At 51.2% G+C, this 20,809-nt stretch overlaps 1 protein-coding gene across 2 annotated transcripts in view; it reads left to right on the forward strand.

Annotated features, from left to right (window-relative positions):
• Soga1 (suppressor of glucose, autophagy associated 1) overlaps positions 1 to 20,715 on the forward strand; it is a 71,250-nt gene extending 50,535 nt beyond the window's left edge. For both annotated transcript variants that reach the window (XM_036186455.1, XM_036186456.1), the window contains 8 exons: positions 111 to 341; positions 672 to 776; positions 1,672 to 1,839; positions 2,692 to 2,943; positions 5,541 to 5,612; positions 6,190 to 6,260; positions 7,352 to 8,702; positions 12,436 to 20,715. In XM_036186455.1, coding sequence (XP_036042348.1) covers positions 111 to 341; positions 672 to 776; positions 1,672 to 1,839; positions 2,692 to 2,943; positions 5,541 to 5,612; positions 6,190 to 6,260; positions 7,352 to 8,702; positions 12,436 to 12,582 — 2,397 coding nt within the window. In that variant the 3' untranslated portion in view covers positions 12,583 to 20,715. The remainder of the gene's footprint in view (positions 1 to 110; positions 342 to 671; positions 777 to 1,671; positions 1,840 to 2,691; positions 2,944 to 5,540; positions 5,613 to 6,189; positions 6,261 to 7,351; positions 8,703 to 12,435) is intronic.
• Positions 20,716 to 20,809: the final 94 nt, after the last annotated feature.

The raw sequence follows: 20,809 nt of genomic DNA on the forward strand, positions 1-20,809 counted from the left end.
AGCCCTAGCAGGGGTCACCAGCATGCATTCGCCATTAGTGTCCCCCTCTGCCTCTGGTCTGGGTCTCTGGAATCAACTGGGGCCTCCCTTGCTTATGCCTGTCCTGACAGCTAAAAGAAGACCAGCAGAGGGCGCTGCTGAGGCGGGAGTTCGAGCTGCAGAGTCTGAGCCTCCAAAGGAGGCTGGAGCAGAAATTCTGGAGCCAGGAGAAGAACATACTGGTGCAGGAGTCCCAGCAGTTCAAGCACAACTTCCTGCTGCTCTTCATGAAGCTCAGGTGGTTCCTGAAACGCTGGCGGCAGGGCAAGGTCCTGCCCCATGAGGAGGATGATTTCCTGGAGGTATGGCTGAGCTTAGCCCTAGCCCCGAGCGAGAAGGGGGCATGGGGCATGAGTTCTGCGTCTCTCTCTGAACAGTGCCAGGTTAGGGGTGGGTCACAGTTAAGGTGTGGAACGTCAATGGCAGGCTTTGGTTCATCCTTCCTGCATGGCTGTGCAATCCCCTTTCTTTTTTAAAATATTTTTATTTTATAATTAACTTAATTTCACATATCAGCTATGGATTTCCTGTCCTCCCTCCTCCCACCCTGCAATCCCCTTTCTACCTGGGCGGCTTGGCCGTGTCCCCACCCTCTGAAGGCTGAGGCTGTTGAATGTGGTTTCTCAAACCAGGTAAACAGCATGAAGGAACTGTACCTGCTGATGGAGGAGGAAGAGATGAACGCCCAACACTCAGATAACAAGGCCTGCACAGGGGACAGCTGGACCCAGAACACGGTGTGTTCAGTCCCTTCTCGTCCTACCCGTGTGTACCTCATCCATTAATGATCACTTCCGGCTGTCTTCTCACACAACCCTGATGGGACATGGGAGCTGCAGATGGTTATTGGCTGGGAACTGGCCCGCCAATTGCTCAGGGCTAGAGGGACGTGAGTCATCCGGGGTGGGTGACAGAAGAGCAGATGATCTGTGAAGTACAGGAAGAAGAGCAGTTAATTTGTTATATAGGGGAGAGTGTTACAGAGAAGGGGGTCCTGTGTAGTGCGCTTCCGTGGATGAATAGGGACTTGTTAAATTCAGAAAGGAAAACAGACCATATTGAACCATGAGGACTATGTGTACAGAGGTGTGGCAAGATGTGCTGGAGTAGCTGTGACCAATGGAACATTGGGAGAGGGTAAGGATACCAGGCCAGGGTCACATGAAGAGAGGCCCTTATGGTCTAGAGTTAAGAAAGAACTGTCAAGTCAAGCCACAGGTCAGAGGGAGCAATGGAGTCAGTCTGCCTCAAAGGGTTCTACAGTGAGCCGGGGTGTGGCTGAGCAGTGTGTAAGGAACCAGGAAAGGGGGGTACCATTTGAGAGGCTCCATGGAGGCCTCAGCTCAGACAGGCAAGAGAGCTGTAGCCTGGGGCCTGCAAAGCCTGGGGAAGGTTGTTTCTCTCCATCTGGACAGAACTGCTGCTCATGTAACAATACATGGCATGTGAGGCATGCTGCTTAGCCAGGCTACCCCAGGACCAGCCTTCACCCCCATTTTACTGGCTAGAGGACCTACAGAGGGTTCTCTGAGGTTGGTAGGGCCCCAGCTAGACTCCTGGGTGGGTCGGCAGCACCAGGGCCGCCCTCCCTGCCTTCACAGAGCTCTTGACCAGGCCTTACTCTGTCTGCAGCCTAATGAGTACATCAAGACCCTGGCTGACATGAAGGTCACACTGAAGGAGCTGTGCTGGCTGCTCCGGGACGAGCGTCGCAGTCTGACTGAGCTTCAGCAGCAGTTTGCAAAGGCTAAGGCCACATGGGAGACGGAGCGGGCAGAGCTCAAGGGCCATGCCTCACAGGTAAGCCTCCGTGCTTCTCAGGGACATCTCTCCCTTGTTCCCAGCCCGGATCTAGACCGTCAGATCTGGGAGGAGGGTCCTAAGCTGTGCTCTTGGATGCACAGGACCCCTTGCACTTCGCCTTGTGCCCCGGAGAGATAGAGAGGAGCCTAGGCTGCACTGTGGGCATGTAGAATGCTTCCACACCTGCCTGCAGGCCGCATCCAGCATGGCTCTGGGGTAGACTTGACTAGGATATCAAGAGAATGAAGAAAAGACAGAGGGACACAAGGATACACAGAAAGCTGGCATTGGGTGATCTGGGCTCTCTGCTGGAGAAAACACAGTGCTCTGGAAGCTTAGCCTATGTATTATGTAGTTGATTAGAGCAGAGAGACACAGGCAGGGTTATTAATACAGATAAATAGGCAGGGGCTGAGTGATGGTGGCACACACCTTTAATCCCAGCACTCAGGAGGCAGAGGCAGGAGGATCTCTGAGTTCAAGGTCAGCCTGGTCTACAGAGTGAGTTCCAGGATGCCCAGGGCTTTACAGAGAAACGCTGTCTTGAGAACAGCAACAATGAAAAAAGAGTTGATAAATGGCATGGTTGTCAGTAGCTGGGGGCTCTGCCTATGGTAGCCAGATGTGGAATGTTTATTTAGCCCCTTGGAGCCCCTCTGAGGGACGGGATGTAGCACTTGGCTTACAGAGGCTTAGGAAGAGAACATTAGTGCAGGGTCTGGCTTGTATACAGAAAGGGGTCCACAGCTCTATTGAAGGAGGATCAGCATGGAGGGTCCCCTGAGCCTCCCTGGTATGGGTGTGGAGCCAGTGTCCCCTCCACTACCCAGCTGGTGCTTCTTCCTGCAGATGGAGCTGAAGGCTGGGAAGGGTGCCAGCGAGAGGCCCGGGCCCGACTGGAAGGCTGCGCTGCAGCGGGAGCGGGAAGAACAGCAACACCTCCTGGCTGAGTCCTACAGCGCCGTCATGGAGCTGACGCGGCAGCTGCAGATCAGCGAGCGCCACTGGAGCCAGGAGAAGCTGCAGCTGGTGGAGCAGCTGCAGGGCGAGAAGCAGCAGGTGGAGCAGCAGGTGAAGGAGCTGCAGAACCGCCTCAGTCAGGTGAGGCTGGATCCAGGGCCTCAGGCGGCCAAAGCGCTCAGAGAGAGGCGTGAGAACCAGGCCTTTCCTCAGCCTGTCCTTCAGGCCCCTCCTCACCTGTGTTTGACACTCTTACACATGCCAGCCTCACGTAAGGCCGTCCTTCCCTGCTCATAGCTCACAGCTTAGCAGTTGCAATAAGAACCCCCCCCCACCCCAAGTTCTCATTGGCCAGGTGCATCATGATAGGTCCATTATGAGGGCCTATCAAAACCAGGACCCAAAAGTGATCGGAGGGCCGAGAGTGATTCCCATAGGAAAACGGGAGTCCTCTGGAGAAGGGAAACCAAGATCTACATACTACCGAAACCATACTCCTTCTGGCTCCCTCCCTGTGTGCTGTGTGGGTTTACACCTGCGGAGGGTGTTCTGTTCGTTTCCCACTCTTGAGCCGTTATGTTCCTGCATGCACACTTGCTTCTCCTGTGCTTCTCCCAGTTGAACTGCTGTTGACTCCACCACTCATTATCCCACACAGACAAAATCCAGGCACTGCACTTTCGCTAGGGAGACTCAGAGCACTTGCCTAGCATGCGTGGAACTCTGGCTTGGATTCCCAGTACCATAGGAACCAACCATGGCAGCTCATACCTGTAATCTTTTGGGAGGTAAAGGCAGGAGAATTAAAGGTTCATGGTCATCGTCCTTAGCTAGTTAGTGTGTTTGGAGCCAGCCTGCTTTACAAGGAACCCTGTCTCAAAACAACCGAACAAGCGAAAGTAACCCCCTAGTGTGATCTGCACACAAGCGTGTGTACAGTATCACGATGCTACATTCAAGGGCACTTGAGCGTATAGTGATTGAAAAGCTGGTCTCAGAGGGGTTTTCCCATTGCCTTCCATCCCGATATTTTTTTTTTGTGCCTTCCCCTGACCGCCCATGGTAAGCAGAGCATTATGCAGACCTGCTTTGCTTTTTCCTTGCCAGTTTCCAAGACTCCCTGATCTTTGGACTCATCTGATGAGGGCGAGCATCTCTCCAAGATACCTTCTCAGAATATAATCTCCAACCCTCTCAACCTTGGAAGGTCACTTTGCAGATGAGCAAAATGACCCAAAATGTCCTGTTTCTGACAGGACAGAAACATACCAGACAGCTCACACCTAGCAGATTTAAAAAAAAAAAAAAGTGTGTGGATGAGTGGTTTGCATGTATGTATGTATGTATATGTACCATGTGCATTCCTGATGCGCTCAGGCCAAAAAAGCATGTTGGATTTCTTGGAACTGGAGTTACAGATGGTTGTGAACAGGCATGGGGTGCTGGGACCTGAGCCTGAGTCCTCTGGAAAAGCAGCAAGTTTTCAATGGCTGACCCATCGCTCCAGCCCTAGCATTTGGCGTGAACTGATTTCTCGCAAGGAACTAAGTTTCCTCTAGGGTCACACTCACTAGCTACAGAACATCGCACCTCTCAGGGTCACGTTTCATTGGTGTCTGTATGTGACAAGTTCAGGCTGGTACCCCCACAAATCAAAGCACATTCCCTGGGACATGTGGGGTGCTGCTGACCAGAGCACCCTTTTGCACCATCTGGCCACTTCCTGTCTGTAGGATGATTCCTTTTTGTTACATTGACATTATTATTTTTTTAAAGGTTTATTTATTATGTACACAGAAGAGGGCGCCAGATCTCATTACAGATGGTTGTGAGCCACCATGTGGTTGCTGGGAATTGAACTGAGGACCTCTGGAAGAGCAGTCAGTGCTTTTAACCTCTGAGCCATCTCTCCAGCCCCCTGTTTTATTATCTTAATTGGGTTCCTAAGAAGCAACGTTTGAGACATGGGTTCAAGTGCAAACAGCCATCCTGGCCTTGCTTAGGACTTCTGCTTTTCTCTTGGAACAGTCCTAGGCAGAACCTTCTTGCTTTTTCAGAACTGAAAGGTTTGGGGGAAGTAAGCCTTACTAACACTGGGAAAACCCTGGGGAAACTCAGGTGAGTCACTATGTGGGAGTCAGCTGTAAAGCTGTGGAGGAATTTAAGCAAAGTGACAGTGCAGCTCCTGTAATCCCAGCTGCTAATTCATCTGCCCACATCTGGGCCAGTTTTTTCCTTTTGTTGTCTTTAGCCTCTCACCTGCTCCATGGAAATAATCACAGTCACACCTACTCCTGTGGTTGCGAGTATTGATGATGATTAAATGAACTGATATGTACATGCAATGAACTCCCCGGAAGTTATGGTCCTCCGGGGGTCACCTCAGGACTCAGCAGGAAGTAGTGCTGGGTTGTCACGGATGGCTGCCGTTGATGGCAGCATGGTCCCTTCTGTGAAATGGCTGTTGCTCTTCTCTGCCTAGCTGTCCTATGACTCTACTATAGATTACTGTAGCGATAACAGCTGTTAACTCGATTAGCTATGTCAGGAAGATGCCTGCCAGTAGCTGCTTGTATTAACTGTTTTCCAAATCCACCTGTGGGGGCTCAGATCTCCACCCACTGAGAAGCTAATATTGGACCCATGATGTGAGTCACATGGGCTATAGAGTTGAGCCTGGGGAGTGGCCCGGCTCAGAGTTGCCCTGCTCACCAGCACATACCTTTTGCCTTTCTCAGCTGCAGAAGGCTGCTGAACCCTGGGTCCTGAAGCACTCGGACCTGGAGAAGCAGGACAACAACTGGAAAGAGGTGAGGGCATCCCTGCTACCCGTGTTCTGTTGGCTCCTGACTACACTAGAAAATCTCTTGCTTGTGGGAAATGTGGCCGAAGGCTGCAAACTCTGTCCCTAAAGCTAACCCTTTCTCATACTCCTGCCCATGGATTGGGGCTTGGGGAGGGTCCTCTGCTGGGGCCGTCTGACCGTGCCTGGGGGAAGACCCAGGCCACTTCAGTTGTACTTCAGCAGAAAGCAGGCTGTGTGGTCTTAGGTGAGTCACTCTCCATCTCTGAGACCCAGTTGTCTCATTGCCCTGGCCGAGTCCTGAGTGGGGTCAGTAGGGTCACACTGGAGGAGTTTGTGCATAGATCCAGGGGCATTGCCCATAGAACACAGAGCCAAGTAACAGAGGTTACGTCCAGGCCCTTCACATCGCCATTCCCTCACCATGACGGCATAATACTCGGGAAATGGGGCTACAGAAGGCAAATGCCTATTCTGGGGAGCTAAGGCACAGAAGATTTGTGGGGGCTCACAGGGCCAGTGATGCAGTTCCCTTTCACACATTGGTCACCAGAACTGACTCTTTTTGTCTCTCCCTTTGACAGACACGAAGTGAGAAGGTCCACGACAAGGAGGGTGTTTCTGAAGCTGAACTTGGGGGGACCGGCTTGAAAAGGTGCTGGCCCCTCACCCCCCAGCCCCTGCCCAGCTCTGCCTCCCCCGTAGACCCTTGGCTTTGACTCTCTGCACTCCCCTGCCCCATGTGCCCACTTCTGTCCCCATGAGGGTGGGGAGAGCCACCAGATGGTTTTTATCTCTGGAATCCCGTCACTCGGGCCCTGGAAAGCTTGGGGCTGTGAAGACTGTAGCATGCAGTTTAATGTTGATTCCAGGTTTGGGAAACTGGGACCGCCGCTGCACCTGCTGGCAAAGAAGCTGTTTCACTTCTTTGGGGATTATCTTTTTCTCCCTGGAGTTTGAGTCATGGTAGATATCCATTCCTGGGGTGTTTGGGCAGTGTCCACTGGGCCCAGCCCAGTGCTGTGGCCAAGGGGACGCTCAAGGATAGTGTCTCCACCATTAAGACCCTCCATGAAAGACGTGACGGGCAATACAGAACATTCTAGAGTGAGGGGGCTACTGGGGTCAGAAAGCCAGGCTTCAATTCTAGCTCTGCCATTTTTCGCACTGAGGCTTGGGTAGCTCCCTCTCTGCAGTGGGATAATTGGAGATGTCCCCAGAGCTGCCTACTGGCCAGTTATGTGCAGCAGACGACTCCTTAGAAGCAGACTCTACCTGGATGTAAGACACAGAATGAAGGCAGTGGGTCAAAGGAATTTCAAATGGTCGACGGCAGATCTGGGGTGCTGCCAGGTTAGTCAGTGGGCAGCTGGAGCTCAAGACTGCTGAGGAACCTGGGAGCTAGCAGAGGCCGAATCAGTCAATCAGAGCTACCCCAGTTAAGGTGTGAGAAGGCCGCGTACTTACTCCAGATCCCACCCGTTGTGTGCTGAGGGCTACATTCAGGGGGATTGAAGTGGCTGTTTCTGGCTTCCTCTGTCTAGAGGTTAAGTGTGGTCCCAGTGTTTGTACCACTTGAGTATATAAGGTAGCTGTATAGCGAGGGTTTGAGGAGGTGCCAGCAAGGCGCTCTATAAGTGACAGGCAAGCCAGACTTGGTCTCCACATGCATATCCAGGTGCGTAGACTAACGTGATTGATATGTGGTTTTCTATCAGTCCCATTTTCTTCCTCTACTCTTCCCAGGACCAAATCAGTTTCCTCCATGTCTGAGTTTGAAAGTTTGCTTGACTGTTCCCCCTACCTTGCTGGTGGAGATGCCCGGAACAAGAAGCTGCCCAACAGCCCTGCTTTTGCCTTTGTGAGTACTGAGCCGGTGGAGCCTGAGAAAGATGCCAAGGAAAAGCCTGGGCTTTCCACCCGGGACTGCGGCCGTGTGGGTCCCCTGGCTTGCCAGGAGCCTGCAGGGAGGCAGATGCAGCGCAGCTACACTGCTCCAGACAAGACGGGCATACGAGTCTACTATAGTCCCCCGGTGGCCCGGCGCCTGGGTGTCCCCGTGGTCCATGACAAGGAGGGCAAGATCCTCATTGAACCAGGCTTCCTCTTCACCACGGCCAAGCCCAAGGAGTCAACCGAGGCAGATGGGCTGGCCGAGAGTTCCTATGGCCGGTGGCTTTGCAACTTCTCTCGGCAGCGACTGGATGGAGGATCCGGGGGCAACACCTCAGCTTCCGGAGCTGCTTTCCCCGCAGCCTTGCATGACTTTGAGATGTCAGGCAACATGAGTGATGACATGAAGGAGATCACCAACTGTGTGCGGCAGGCCATGCGCTCTGGCTCCCTGGAGAGGAAGGTAAAGAGCACGTCCAGCCAGACGGTGGGCCTGGCCAGTGTGGGCACGCAGACCATTCGGACGGTCAGTGTGGGCCTGCAGACTGACCCACCCCGTAGCAGCCTCCACAGCAAGAGCTGGTCACCCCGCAGCTCCTCGCTCATGTCAGTACGCAGCAAGCAGATCTCCTCCTCCCTGGACAAGGTCCATTCGCGCATTGAGCGGCCATGCTGCTCACCTAAGTATGGCTCCCCCAAGCTCCAGAGGCGATCAGTGTCCAAGCTGGACAGCACCAAGGACCGCAGCTTGTGGAACCTGCACCAAGGCAAGCAGAATGGCTCTGCCTGGGCCCGCTCCACCACCACACGGGATAGCCCCGTGCTGAGGAACATCAATGATGGGCTGTCCAGCCTCTTCAGCGTGGTGGAGCACTCAGGGAGCACAGAATCTGTCTGGAAACTGGGCATGTCTGAGGCCCGAACCAAGCCCGAGCCTCCCAAGTATGGCATTGTGCAGGAGTTCTTCCGGAATGTGTGTGGCCGGGCACCGAGCCCCACTACTGCAGCAGGAGAGGAGAGTTCCAAGAAGCCAGAGCCTCTTTCCCCTGCCAGCTACCATCAACCTGAAGGTGTAGCCAGGATCCTGAATAAGAAGGCAGCCAAGGCAGGTGGTAGTGAAGAGGTCAGACCCACCATGCTCTCCCAGGTCGGGAAGGATGGTGTCCTTCGGGATGGAGATGGCGCCTTGATCCTCTCCAGTGAGGTAGGGATGGTCTTTACCCTTCTGTCAGGATGTGGGATTAGCCTAGGAAGTTCAAACTGTCCTGTTTTGCTTTGTGCTGTGTTGTGCTTTTTTATTCTTTAAAGTCAGAGTCTCTTGTAGCCCCGGCTGGCCTTGACCTTGAATTCCTGACTCCCTTGTCTCTACCTCCAGTGTGCTAGGATTATAGGTATGTGCATGACAACTGGTTTATATGGTGCTGGAGATGGTATCCAGGGCTTTGGGCACGCTAGGCAAGTCTCTACCAACTGAGGTGTGTGCCAAGGCTCTTTCCTGGCTCTTAAACCCAGGGAAGATATTAGCTGCGTGTCTTAAAATGTTCTTACACTGATCTGGGATGGACATGAACATCCCTGACTTGAAATAACACAGGCCTAGTGCCTTGGTGGACATGGCCTAAGCACTCACTTTGCCACCGTGTGGCAGAGATCTACAGCATCCCTCCAGCGGAGGCATGTGCCTATCCAGTGGCTTGTTGTGCTTCTAAGAGTCCGTTGTTAGCATTCTGTGTGCCTCGGTAGCTTAAGAGTGCTGTAATAGAGGATAAATGCCAGGGGTGGGGGACACTTGGAAAAGCTGCAGATCAGGGCTTCCCACCCTCACTCTTTGAAGACTGGTTCTAGCACATTCACCAGCTGCCACCTCCCCACCCCAACAATGTCTTGCTGCACACCCCACTCCTGATACCAATTTTGTGGTGTTAGGGATTAATTGAAATTTAGTAAAGGACTGTGTCTAAATTAGTGTTGGAGAAGGGAAGATATGGTCTCTGCAGGATGGTGTTCTTGTGGAACCCTAACGTGGGCCTGGCAGACTGCAGCATTGTCCTTCTATTGGAACTCTGTCTTCTCCTGTTTCTCCTCTCTTACCCTCTTCCTGGCTTTTTCTTTCTTTTTAAAAATATTTCAGTTTTATTGTATGTGCATTGGTGTTTTGCCTGCATGTGTGTCTGTGTGAAGGTGTCTTTTTTTTTTTTTTTTTAAGATTTATTTATTTATTATATATACAGTGCTCTGCCTGCACATATGCCTGTAGTCCAGAAGAGGGCGCCAGATCTCAATACAGATGGTTGTGAACCACCATGTGGTTGCTGGAAATCGAACTCAAGACCTCTGGAAGATCAGCCAGTGCTCTTAACCTCTGAGCCATCTCTCTAGCCCCCTGTGAAGGTGTCTTAACTCACTGGAGTTACAAAGAGTTGTGAGTCACTGTGTGGGTGCTGGAAATTGATCCCTGGTCCTCTGGAAGAGCAGCCAGTACTCTTAACCACTGAGCCATCTCTCCAGTCTCCTGGGTTTTTTCTTTTAGATTTATTTATTTTATATTCATGTGTAGGTATGTGAGTTCACTTTAGTCTTTTTGCATAATGTGTGTGAAAGTGCCTGCAGAGGCCAGATGATGTCAGGCCCCCTGCAACTGGAGTTGCAGCATCTATGAACAGTCTGATGTGGTGCTTTGCACGAACAGCCATTACTCTTGACTGCTGAGCCTTCTCTCCCTCCCTCTCTGTCTCTCTCTCTGAATCTGCCTAAGGATCAGGTAGAACATTGCAGCTCTGGTTTCACATCTTCCAGTTCAAGTACCTAAGAGACATTGACTCAAATCCCTCTGTCCCAGTTTTGTAGTTTCAGGAGCAAGAAATTGATTGGTTGGACCTGGATGAAATGTATCCCCTTGTTCTGTTAGCTGCAGTGGAGATAGTCCCACTGTGGACTCAGTGAGGAAGCACAGAGCTGTAAGGATGGAGAAGGCCATGGGTGGGGTGGGATCGTGACTGACTCAACAGGTCCACTTCTCCATTACTGTGTTTAGGTGGTTCCCAGTTTTTCCCTGTGATAAAGAATGCTGTAGTGAATGTCTTAGTGCAAAACCTTTTTTATTTGCATCTCAGATTATTTCACTAAGTTTGAGTTGCAGAAATAGGATAAAAGAATATTTCAAATTTTATAAGGCATTTGATGCATTGCCAAAGTCTTTCAGAAGAGGTTGTCTAGGTTAGGGTCCAGCTCAGTTGCACAACATGGGTTTAGTCATAGTACATCCAAGAGAGGAGAGAGGGAGGAACCAGGAAAGTCAATGACGTTAGCCAGGTCTGAAGGTGGGCAGGAAGTGCCCTTTATCAGTTCAAAGGCAAGAAAAGGGACCAGCAAAAAGTACTTGCCACAAACATGATGATCTGGGTTCAGTCCCTGGAGCTCACAAGGTAGGGTGAGAAAACTGACTCATGAAAGTTGTCCCCAGACCTCCACTGCGTGGATGCCTATTCCTATACTCCAACATACAAAATAAATGAATAAATATTTTTTAAATTCATAAAAAATAGAAACAGGAAAAACATCCAATGTCCCATTCTGAAGGTTGTCAACCATGAAGAATTTGCTTCCTTGGGGGAGAGACAGCCCTTTTGTGCTAGCCTTACATAAATGCCCAGGATAATGTTGGACTTGGTGTCCAAGGGCCCTGTGGCTTAGTCACATTGATATAGAATGGATCATCACAAACCAGAAGTGGTGGCACACACTTTTATTTTTATTTATTTTTTTTTTTAAAGATTTATTTATTATGTATACAGTGTTCTGCCTGCAGGACAGAAGAGGGCACCAGATGTCATTACAGATGGTTGTGAGCCACCATGTGGTTGCTGGGAATTGAACTCAGGACCTCTGGAAGAGCAGCCAGTGCTCTTAACCACTGAGCCATCTCTCCAGCCTGGCACACACTTTTAATCCCAGCATTTTGGAGGCAGAGGCAGGAGGCAGAGGTCTCTATCAGTTTGAGACCAGCCAGGTCTACATTGGCAAGTTCCAGACCATAAAACCAGCACAGTAAGAAACAACAACATGAAGCTGGGGAGCTGGCCCAGCAGTTAAGAGCATTTTCAGCTCTTGCAGAAGAACTGGGTTCAGTTCTCAGCACTCACCTGGTGGCTCACAATTGCCTATAACTCCAGTTCCGTAGTGAACTCAAGGCCAGCCTGGGCTGCGTAGTGTGACTCTGTCACAAAGAAGCAAACACAAAAGTAAATTGGGGCCGAGGATGGAGCTGTGTGGTAGAGCACCTGCCTGGCTTGCTCAAGGCCTAGGTTCTATCTCTAGTGCTGGGGGCGGGTGGATTGGAAGGTATTTATTTCCATTCAGCAGAATACTGTACAGCCACTAAAACAGAGACCCAGGGGCTGGAGAGATGGCTCAGTCATTAAGAGCACTGGCTGCTCTTCCAGGGGTCCTGGGTTTCATTCCCAGTACTCACATGATGGCTCACAGCTGTGTATAACTCCAGTTCCAGGGGATCTGACACCTTCTGGACTCCTTGGGCACTGTATATACATGTGGTGTACAGACACACGTGCAAGCAAAATGCCCAGACACAGTAAAAATAACAACAGAAACAAACCAACAGAAACCTAGACATTCACAGTGGCAGAGAAGTGTTTGTATTTTGTAAGTGGGAAAAAAAACGCTCTGGGGTTGAGGCTGGTCAGTGTGTGAATGTGTAAAATGCTGAGAATTTTAACCGTGGATAATGTCTGCCTTCTTCTTTGTGCCTTCCAGACCTCATTAGAACGAGGGTCCATTTCTGCCCTAATAGGAGTAATGTGATACAAATTTGTGTAGAACGGGGTTGTAGCCCCTGGGAAGCAGTGTGAGACTTGGCTCCTGGGTGGCTGCAGCCAGTGCCTAGGACTGCTCCTGACCACCTCCCTGTCTTTTCCCAGGATGCTGTTTGTGACTGTAGTGCCCAGTCGCTTGCCTCCTGCTTTGTCCGGCCATCCCGCAACACCATCCGACACTCTCCTTCCAAGTGCAGACTGCACCCTTCAGAGTCGGGCTGGGGCGGGGAGGAGAGGGCAGCCCCGCAATGAGTCCCAGAGCAGCCAAGCTCCCGCCTCAAGCAGCCCAGACCCTGGAGATGAGGCAAGGGGTCACGTCCTCAGCCTCACTCTGCCCAGGAGGAACAGCAGCTGTGCTAACTGCCAGAGAAGAGCTTTTCAAGGTAAAGCAGGGTGTCCCGCTAATTGCTGGGAGGTGACCTCTGATTTCCGGGGGAAGGCAGTGAGCAGGAGAAAGACCAAACCTGGGTGATCAGGACTCTGAGCCTCAAAAGCACCTGAAGAGTTCCACAAGTCATCTCTGGATCCTACAGGGGGCCTGGTACCACCCACACCACTTCTTAGAAGGATCCAGAAAAGGAGGCACTTCTGGCCAGGCTCCAGGAGTGGGGCTCACAGAGATGGGCCCTACCTGACCACATGTGGAGAAGCCGCCGAGAAGACTGGGTTTGCTCTGGGCCCAGCTTGCCGCTCTGAAGAGTGAGGGCTGGGTGGTGTCACCATCCCTCTTGCCTCCTCCTCCTAGCTCTGCTGATCCGGTGGCTGGGCCTCCTTAGAACAGGGAAGGGGGATATGATAGAGAAGAAGCCAGGGCCAAGAACACTTGGAATCCTGGAGCCCTGGATCCCCGTCCTGTACCCACATGTAACAAGAACTGGGAGGCAGGTAGGAGTGTGTAAGGTTCAGAATTGGAGGCCAGAAGAGCTGGCTCCCTTGTCAGGGTGACTTGAAAGCCCGACTTTCATAGGAGACTCCACGAGAACAGAAATGGGTAGGGTCCATCTCAACACCTGATGTAGTAAAAGCTACATGCCATGCCTTGATCCCTAGGGTCTCTTTCTTGGTAGCAGGGATGGGTGCCACAATCCTGCAGCAAGTAGGGGGCAGAAATGCTCCCTGGGAGAGACTCTATTGGTCAGGTCAGGCCAGAGAAAAGCGCCAAGAGGCCAGTATCCCTGGACACAGCCCAAGACAAGGGCCTACAGACATTTCTTGCCTCGATTGTTTATTTGAATTTTTCATACTATAAATATTTAAGGTGATTTACTTTATTTTAATAATTTAACTTACCAGCCCCTCCCCCCCCAAAGCCCTTAAGGTAATTTATTAGAGGTTTTCTTGCCGCTGGGACAATGTGGGGCTTGTGACACCATGGAGTCCCATGTAGCTGAGGCTGTTCAGCACCAGGCTCAGATCGCCTGGTTTCGTCAGAAGGGCCCCTTGGCAGAGCTCTGCACCTTGTTACCCCAGTGCCACTGGCCATTTAGTCTCAGATCACTACATTTTACTCATCACCTGGTACTTGGCCTGGTCTCTACAGGCCAGACTGTAAATACTTCAGACAAAGTGTAGGCCAGAATGATGTCTTCACTCTGCAGACATCCTCCGTGATCCTTCTCACCCCTCCCGTTCCTCCAACACCTTTTCTCCCGAGTCAAATGTAGATGACTGTAGCTGCAGCTCTGCTGTGAGCTCAGCGACCCTCCACGTTCCCCACGTGAGACCTCACAGGAAAACAGGATGGACTTGTAGAATGTTGTCTACCGCAGCTTTGCACATGGATCTGAGAGTGTCTACCAGCCCTTCCTTCTCTTAGCCTTATAGCCACTCACGGCTCTTCTTCTGGCCCCAGCTCTACTGCCTGCCCTTCCTATACCCCTAGGAGTCGCCTGAGCCACACCAGTGTAACTCAGACTGCAGTGTCGGGAGCTCACATGTCTCCCCTTGGTGCCAATGAACCAATTTCAGTTATGCACGGATGTGCTGCCTCCTGTTCCTGGCTGGGGATCTGGACTCATCCAAGGCTGGATTGGCGTCGTGCAGAGTTCCCCATCAGAAAGGCAGAGAGCCAGCTGCACAGTGAGTTTCCTCCAGACTAGGGAGATGCCTCTGCACTCCCACCTACCAGTTTCTAGGCTACCTCTTTGGGGACACCTGGAACAGTTACCCAAAGCCCCACGACCCCATTCCCTATGGGCAGTATACCAGGGTCAGTCCCTCCCACCAGCTGTTGCCTCGTGTCCTAGTGACTTGCATGGGCAGAGTCAGCAGGCCAGTGGACCTTGGGCCAGGTCCCTCCAGGAATGCTACTGCTCTCCTCCAAGAGGTCAGAGGCCCCTCTAAGGTTATCTCCAGCTGAGGGGACCACACTAGGCCACAAGCCACCAGAGGCCTTCTGCCACCTCCCAGAGCTGCTGAGAGCCAGGGAGGCTTGAAGAAAAGTCCCCATAGACCTGAACCCCAGGGCTTAGGGGCCACTCAGCCTTACCATCGTCTCCCATCTGGGTCGTTTTTGCGTTTCTGCCGTCTCAGCATCTGGCCCCCGTGGCCCTAGCAGGTGTTGCAAGCTCCAAGTCTTGGTTTTCAGTCCCTGTTTCTAATTCTTGCTTGCCACTGTGCAGAACCCTTTGTCACTGTCCCTATAGAAGCCCCTGGACATAGGGCGTGATGGGGTTGAAAATGTTACATGTAAATATTGGTTTGATTTGATCTTTAGCATTTTACTTGGTAACTGGTTCTGTTTTCTTTTGTGGGGGTGGAAGGGTTGGTTTGTAAATCTCTCTACTCTTTCGAAATGTAATTTCTAAGTTTGTTTGTTTCTTCAAATGCCTTTTATGTCTTGGTAACATTCCCAAAGCAGAAAACTGCCTGGCCTACATGGGGCACTCCCCCAGAGGCCTGGGGTCATGGGAAGGAGCACTGCCCTTCCTCCCAATCCATCCTCTTCCTGTCCACCTCGACTTTCTCCTCCTTTTCCTTCAGCTCTCTACCTCCTTTTCCCCCATCTCTCTTTCTCTCTTAGCCAATGTCCCAAGGAACCTTGGGGTCCCGGTCCTCTAATAGATTGCCTGGCTTGAGCCCACAGGGTTGACACAAATTGGCTGGGGGCATGAGGTTGAGTTACATGATTGAAACTAAACTAGGTCTCACCTTTTCCCAGGGCTAAACCAAATTAGACCCTCTTGGAGGCAATGGTGAAGGGTTTTGAATTCAGAGCCCTTGGGACCCCCTGACGACGGAACAAGGCATCAGAATGCATTCCCTTTGCTCTGTAACCTTCCTCCCAGTCCTTATCTGACCGAGGCTTGTCCTCAAACCGGGCCCTATCTCTTGTCCTCTCCAGGGATATTCATCTACCAGGTGACAAAAACAAGTACTCCAAAGACTTGGCCTTCTGGATACCGATATACCACTCTATGAACCGTTCATGGATCTATCCATTACTCAGCTCAGTCTCTTGCCCCAAGACCACCAGACTCTTCCTCTTTCCCACCCACCCAGAATGGATCCAGTTCCAGACTTAACTGTCCACTAGCTCCCTCTTGTAGTAACAGCCATCTCTCACACCATCCTCCCTAGAGTCCTTAACTGTTGAGAAGTCACGTCCCCAAACCCCTCTCCTCAGGTCTCTCAAGGACAACTCTTAAGAGGCAGTTTTGACAAGACAGGGCTTAATGCTCCTTCTGCCAATGAGAAAACAGATAGTTCTCATACCGGAGCCTGGAGCCAGGAAGTCATCACTTTTACAGCTGGACTCTTTCTGTGCAAACTCACTGGGACATTGGCTAGATTCAGGACATCCCAAATTTGCCACTGCCAAACCCATAGGCAACTCTGTAGACCTTTGTGTTCCAGAGGGTCTCCAGGGCCTGCTACATCTGAACCTCTGAGAGTGTGTTCACAGTGCAGATTCCTAGGTCTTACCATAACCTTCTGGACAGAGGACCTTCGGGTTCAGCTCTCTGGGAGATCCTTAAGTGCCAGTGATCACAGCGTTTTCATCCACAGGTCCAGCCATTTGTAGCTCTTGCATTGTGAGCCAGTACTCGTGGTGTGGGTTCTTGACAAGAGCCCTGAGCACCAAGCTGGGATATTGAGGATGGGGGGAGGGGTGTCCTCAACCAAACTCTGCTTTGAGGAAATTACCCCAAGGATTTCCAAAGGACACCCAAACCAGTGTTCCACCTTAGCCAGATGTTCATAAAATAACAAAGCTAGAAAGTTGAGGCTGATGGCACAGCCCTTTAATCCCAGCTACTCAGGAGGATGAGGCAGGGGGATCAAGTTCAAAGCCTGTTTGGGATATAGTTCATGGTCAGTCTGGGCAGTTTTCTGAGGCCTTATCTCAAAATAAGGATTTTAGAAAGTGCTGTGTAGCTCAGTGGTAGACACTTACTTCACATGTGTGAGGCCCTGGGTTCTTTCCCTAGGATTAGAAAACTAGAAAATCAAAGGGTGAGGACTGGAGACATATATCTCAGTAGTAGAGCACTTGCCCAGCATATGAAAAAGGGAAAGAAAAATCTTTTCCCAATCTACCTGCTGTCATGCCCGTAATTACACGATTTAAATTGTACTTCTTTTCTCTCTGCTTTTTATTTGTCTGTTTTTGTTTTTAGACACAACTGTGCTATGTATCCCTGGCAAATCTGGACATTGCTATGTAGACCTTAAACTTGGGGTAATTCTCCTGCCTCTGCCTCCCAAGTTTAATTAATTAATAATTAATAGCCATATATCACCATACACAGCCTGAAATTTCATTCTTGAGTTTCCTGGCAGCCATGGTAAGAGGAGAAGCATGTCAGGTTTCTATTGTTTCTGGCAGCCAGTCATGTGAGCGAGTGAGTATATTTGCTCTCAGAGACAAACTAATGTGGAACATGAGTTCTTTCCTAGAAGACTGAGGAGCTGGTTGGTGTTTTACCAATAAAGCATGTTTTCTAGGTGACTATTTATAAGATGATAAACTGCCACCAACTTGAATGACCTTGGCCAAATCACATAGCTAGTCCACGCTTGTTTCCCCAGCTTTAAGTGGTGGCTATGGTAATGACCAAATGCACCATGCCTGCTCACCTCATCTCCCAAGAAAAGCTGAAGTTCGCTACCTAAATCTGAATTACATCTGACCACACTCGTGAGAGCCATCCAGCCCCTCAGGGCCCTGGCTCCAGTGGTGGCATGTACCTCCTTCTCTCATCGGCCTTAAAATAAATAGAAGGGGACCACAGGAGAATCTCAACCAACCTGCTCACATTTTAAAACGCTACCGTAGTCCTTTTAATTGTGTGTGTGCACACATATACACACACACACACACACACACACACACACACACACACACACACACACGCTGAGAATGAGACTCAGCATGTGAGACAAGCCCTTTACCACTGAGCTACATCTTCAAAACCTAAGAGGCTTTTAGAAAATTAATTTATTATGAGAAAGGGTCTGCTCTGTCATCAGTTGGCCTCCTGATCTTCCTGTCTCTCTCTCCACTGGCATTTGCCACAAGCCCTGACCTTAAGTGTCTGTTGTGTATGTTCACAATATTGTGTCACCAGTACTATTTACAGAGCTTTTTCTTGGCCCCAGACTGAAACTACACCCCCTCATAATAATTAATAACTGACCCCTAAACAATAATTCCTGCTCCTGCCCCAGAGCGGAATGACCTCTGCTCTACGTCCTTCCTTTTTGTGCGTGTGTAGACAGAATCCAACATTATCCACCGTGTCTCACCCCTTCCTGTTTTACATGGTGAGAAGGCAGCAGCTTGCCCGAGGCCTCACAGCAAGGCAGAGAGGCATAGCCACCGGCACATGCAGGGCTCCTGACTTCCAGAAGATTCCACACATAGTGCATGAAGCATGCTCTGGGGGCTTGGCTGAATCCGAGTCTTCCTACCTCACACCCACCCCTCCTCCATCATCATCCAGAGCTTCCCCTTCTTAGCTGGTTTCTGCCACCTGGTGAAGTAATCCTAACCTAGAACCAGGTTTTCTCTGGGACCCTGGGATTTTTCTAGCACCAGCCCTCAGCCCTCCTGTATTCTCTGGCACACTCTTCCCTCTTTTGTGTGGACTTTTGTCTGACCTTGACATCCCCTCCCTGTCCTACAAACTCACATCCTCACCCCAGTAGGGCATTGCCATGTCCAGTTTTTCTTCTGAATCCAGGGTTTCCTCTCAGACCTGGAATTTTCCAGTCTTGTGTTTATTTTGTGTTTTTCCTCACTAGAGGCATCCCCTTTGTTCCATGCATCATGCACCGCCACCTCTTCCAGCCCTTCTTATCAGACTCACTCCAGCCCAGAACACCCGAGTCCCATCCCACTCTCTGGCTCCTGTCGTCCCTGCTCCCAGTAGCAGCCAGGTCACCTTCCTCTGGGAGGATGTGTAGTGCACACGGACCCAGTGTTCACCTGTGGGGCTTCTCTTCCCGATCACCACTCTCAGTGGCCTTAGTATAAAGCAGAAGTTTGGCTTCTATTTCTTTGGTTTTGTGTCCCTCTGTCCAACCTGTCTGTTCTCCCCTAGCCTTCACCTCCTCCAGATCAGCTCATCTTGGCAGAACCTCACCCTCTTGAACCAAGAGCATTTGCAGTTTGCAGAATCCACAGACCCGTGAAAGGGGACTGAGGGCGTGATACTGGGCCACAGTCTCTGCTCATGGCTCTTCTACTGTCTGACCACTTTCCTTCCTCACCCTCCCGAGACCCTTCTCTTCCCTTTGTCTACCCCATTGATTCTGTGCCCGCCCTCCTTTTCCTACCCTTCACCAGCTCCCTGGACCTAAGGGAAGAGTCTTCGGTTTCCTCTGAAAATCCTGGAGGGACTGAGGCAGTCAGAGTCTGGATTACTTGTCACACCACATCCAAAGCCACCTGTGCCACTTCTGTCAAGAGACCTCAGCTGGCAGTCTGGAAACCTATCCTAAGTTTGAGCCTCCCAGTTGTATGATCCTCCCAGGAGCACCAGGATGACCCTGTGGGCTTCAAACATCCTGTGCATTTGGGGGGTCCTACAGCCTCCACTGGATCCTCTGGGCCCTGGCACCCCTGGCTCTTCTCTTGTTTCTGCCATGGATCTCTGTGCCTTATTTTACTTCTCTGCACAGGGGGCTCACACACCACAACATCATTCCTAGCATCTGTCTAGATCTTTTGGTACCTCTACAGCTGGGCCTTGCTAACATGGCTTGCTGTAGGAGTACCAGGTTGCCAAGGCAACTGGGGGCATCACTGCAGACTAGTGTCTCTCAAACTCTCTCCCAGCAGTGGAGGCCTCAGCAGCAAGGTTGACAGAAGTGCAGATTGTTGGCCCCATCCAAGACCCACTGAAGCAAGTCCAGCCAGTTGGGGTTTGAAAGAGCCTCCAGGTCATTCTGAAGTAGACCACTTTGCCAACAACAACAAGGTTGTTGTCCCAGACGAGCTGTCCATTCAGCTTGGGCAGGCATTGTGCCTGGCCTGGGCCAAGAACAATGGAAAACAACCAGTCAACCAGACTGTAGATTCAAGGCCTCTGCCCACACCCCCACCCCAACAAAATATCACTGTAGCATCTCCTATTCTTTTGAAGCTGGGATGGGGAGACAGCCCTGCAGCTTTCCTATTACCTCCCTGGTTCCATTTCAGCCCAGCTCACCATCCCCCACTAATTTGGATTTTGGGGAAATCTGCATAGGAGGTCACAGCAAGCAAAGGGGAGAGTCCCCAGAGGCAGGAGGCAAAAAGGACCCTTTTTGTTTTTCCACTGGAATCCTCACCATTGCCAGAGGGTCTCTGTCCAAAGGGGAAAAACCTGCTGCAAGAAGAGCACCCCAGCCCCCTACTGTCAGCACTCCCACACCAGATCCAGACCTTCCCAATCCCAGGGAGACCTGTAGACAGTGCCAAAACCAACTCCAGACCCCAGCACCTGGGAAAGAGCTAGAAACTGCCCCTCCTCCTCAGCCTGGCTCCCCTCCCGCATCTGGCCAATACTGTGAAGCCCCTTCCTGGTCATCCTGGTTTCCTGGGGAGGGTCCTGCGGTCGTGGGTCCTAGGGGACCCCTCAGGAAGGATGGGACCAAGGGCATCCTTGGGCCCACTATCCACCTCTCCCTTCCACTATTCTTCCTCCTCCTCCTCCTCCTCCTCCTCCTCCTCCTCCTCCTCCTCCTCTTCCTCCTCTCTTCCTCCTTCCATTATCCCCACCCCCCTTTCTGTCTTTAAAGGCTCCTTCCTGGGATGGATTGGGTGACAGAGAACAGCAGTCTAGTCCACCAGCTCTCCTCGCCCTGTGTCTTATTTCAGACATGAGAACTGTACAGTGTAAACTTACAAAGTGTTTTTAATGGTTGTAGATTGGAAATAAAGTATGTCATATAAACAGGTGCCTGCTTTCTGCTCTCTGCTTTTCCCTGGAGAGGCTGGTGGGGCCCCAGCAGGTTTGAAAACTGACTCCATCCCACCTGGGATTACTTAAGA

This window comes from Onychomys torridus, chromosome 4, assembly GCF_903995425.1.
Source record: "Onychomys torridus chromosome 4, mOncTor1.1, whole genome shotgun sequence".
NCBI classification, from domain to species: Eukaryota; Metazoa; Chordata; class Mammalia; order Rodentia; family Cricetidae; genus Onychomys; species Onychomys torridus.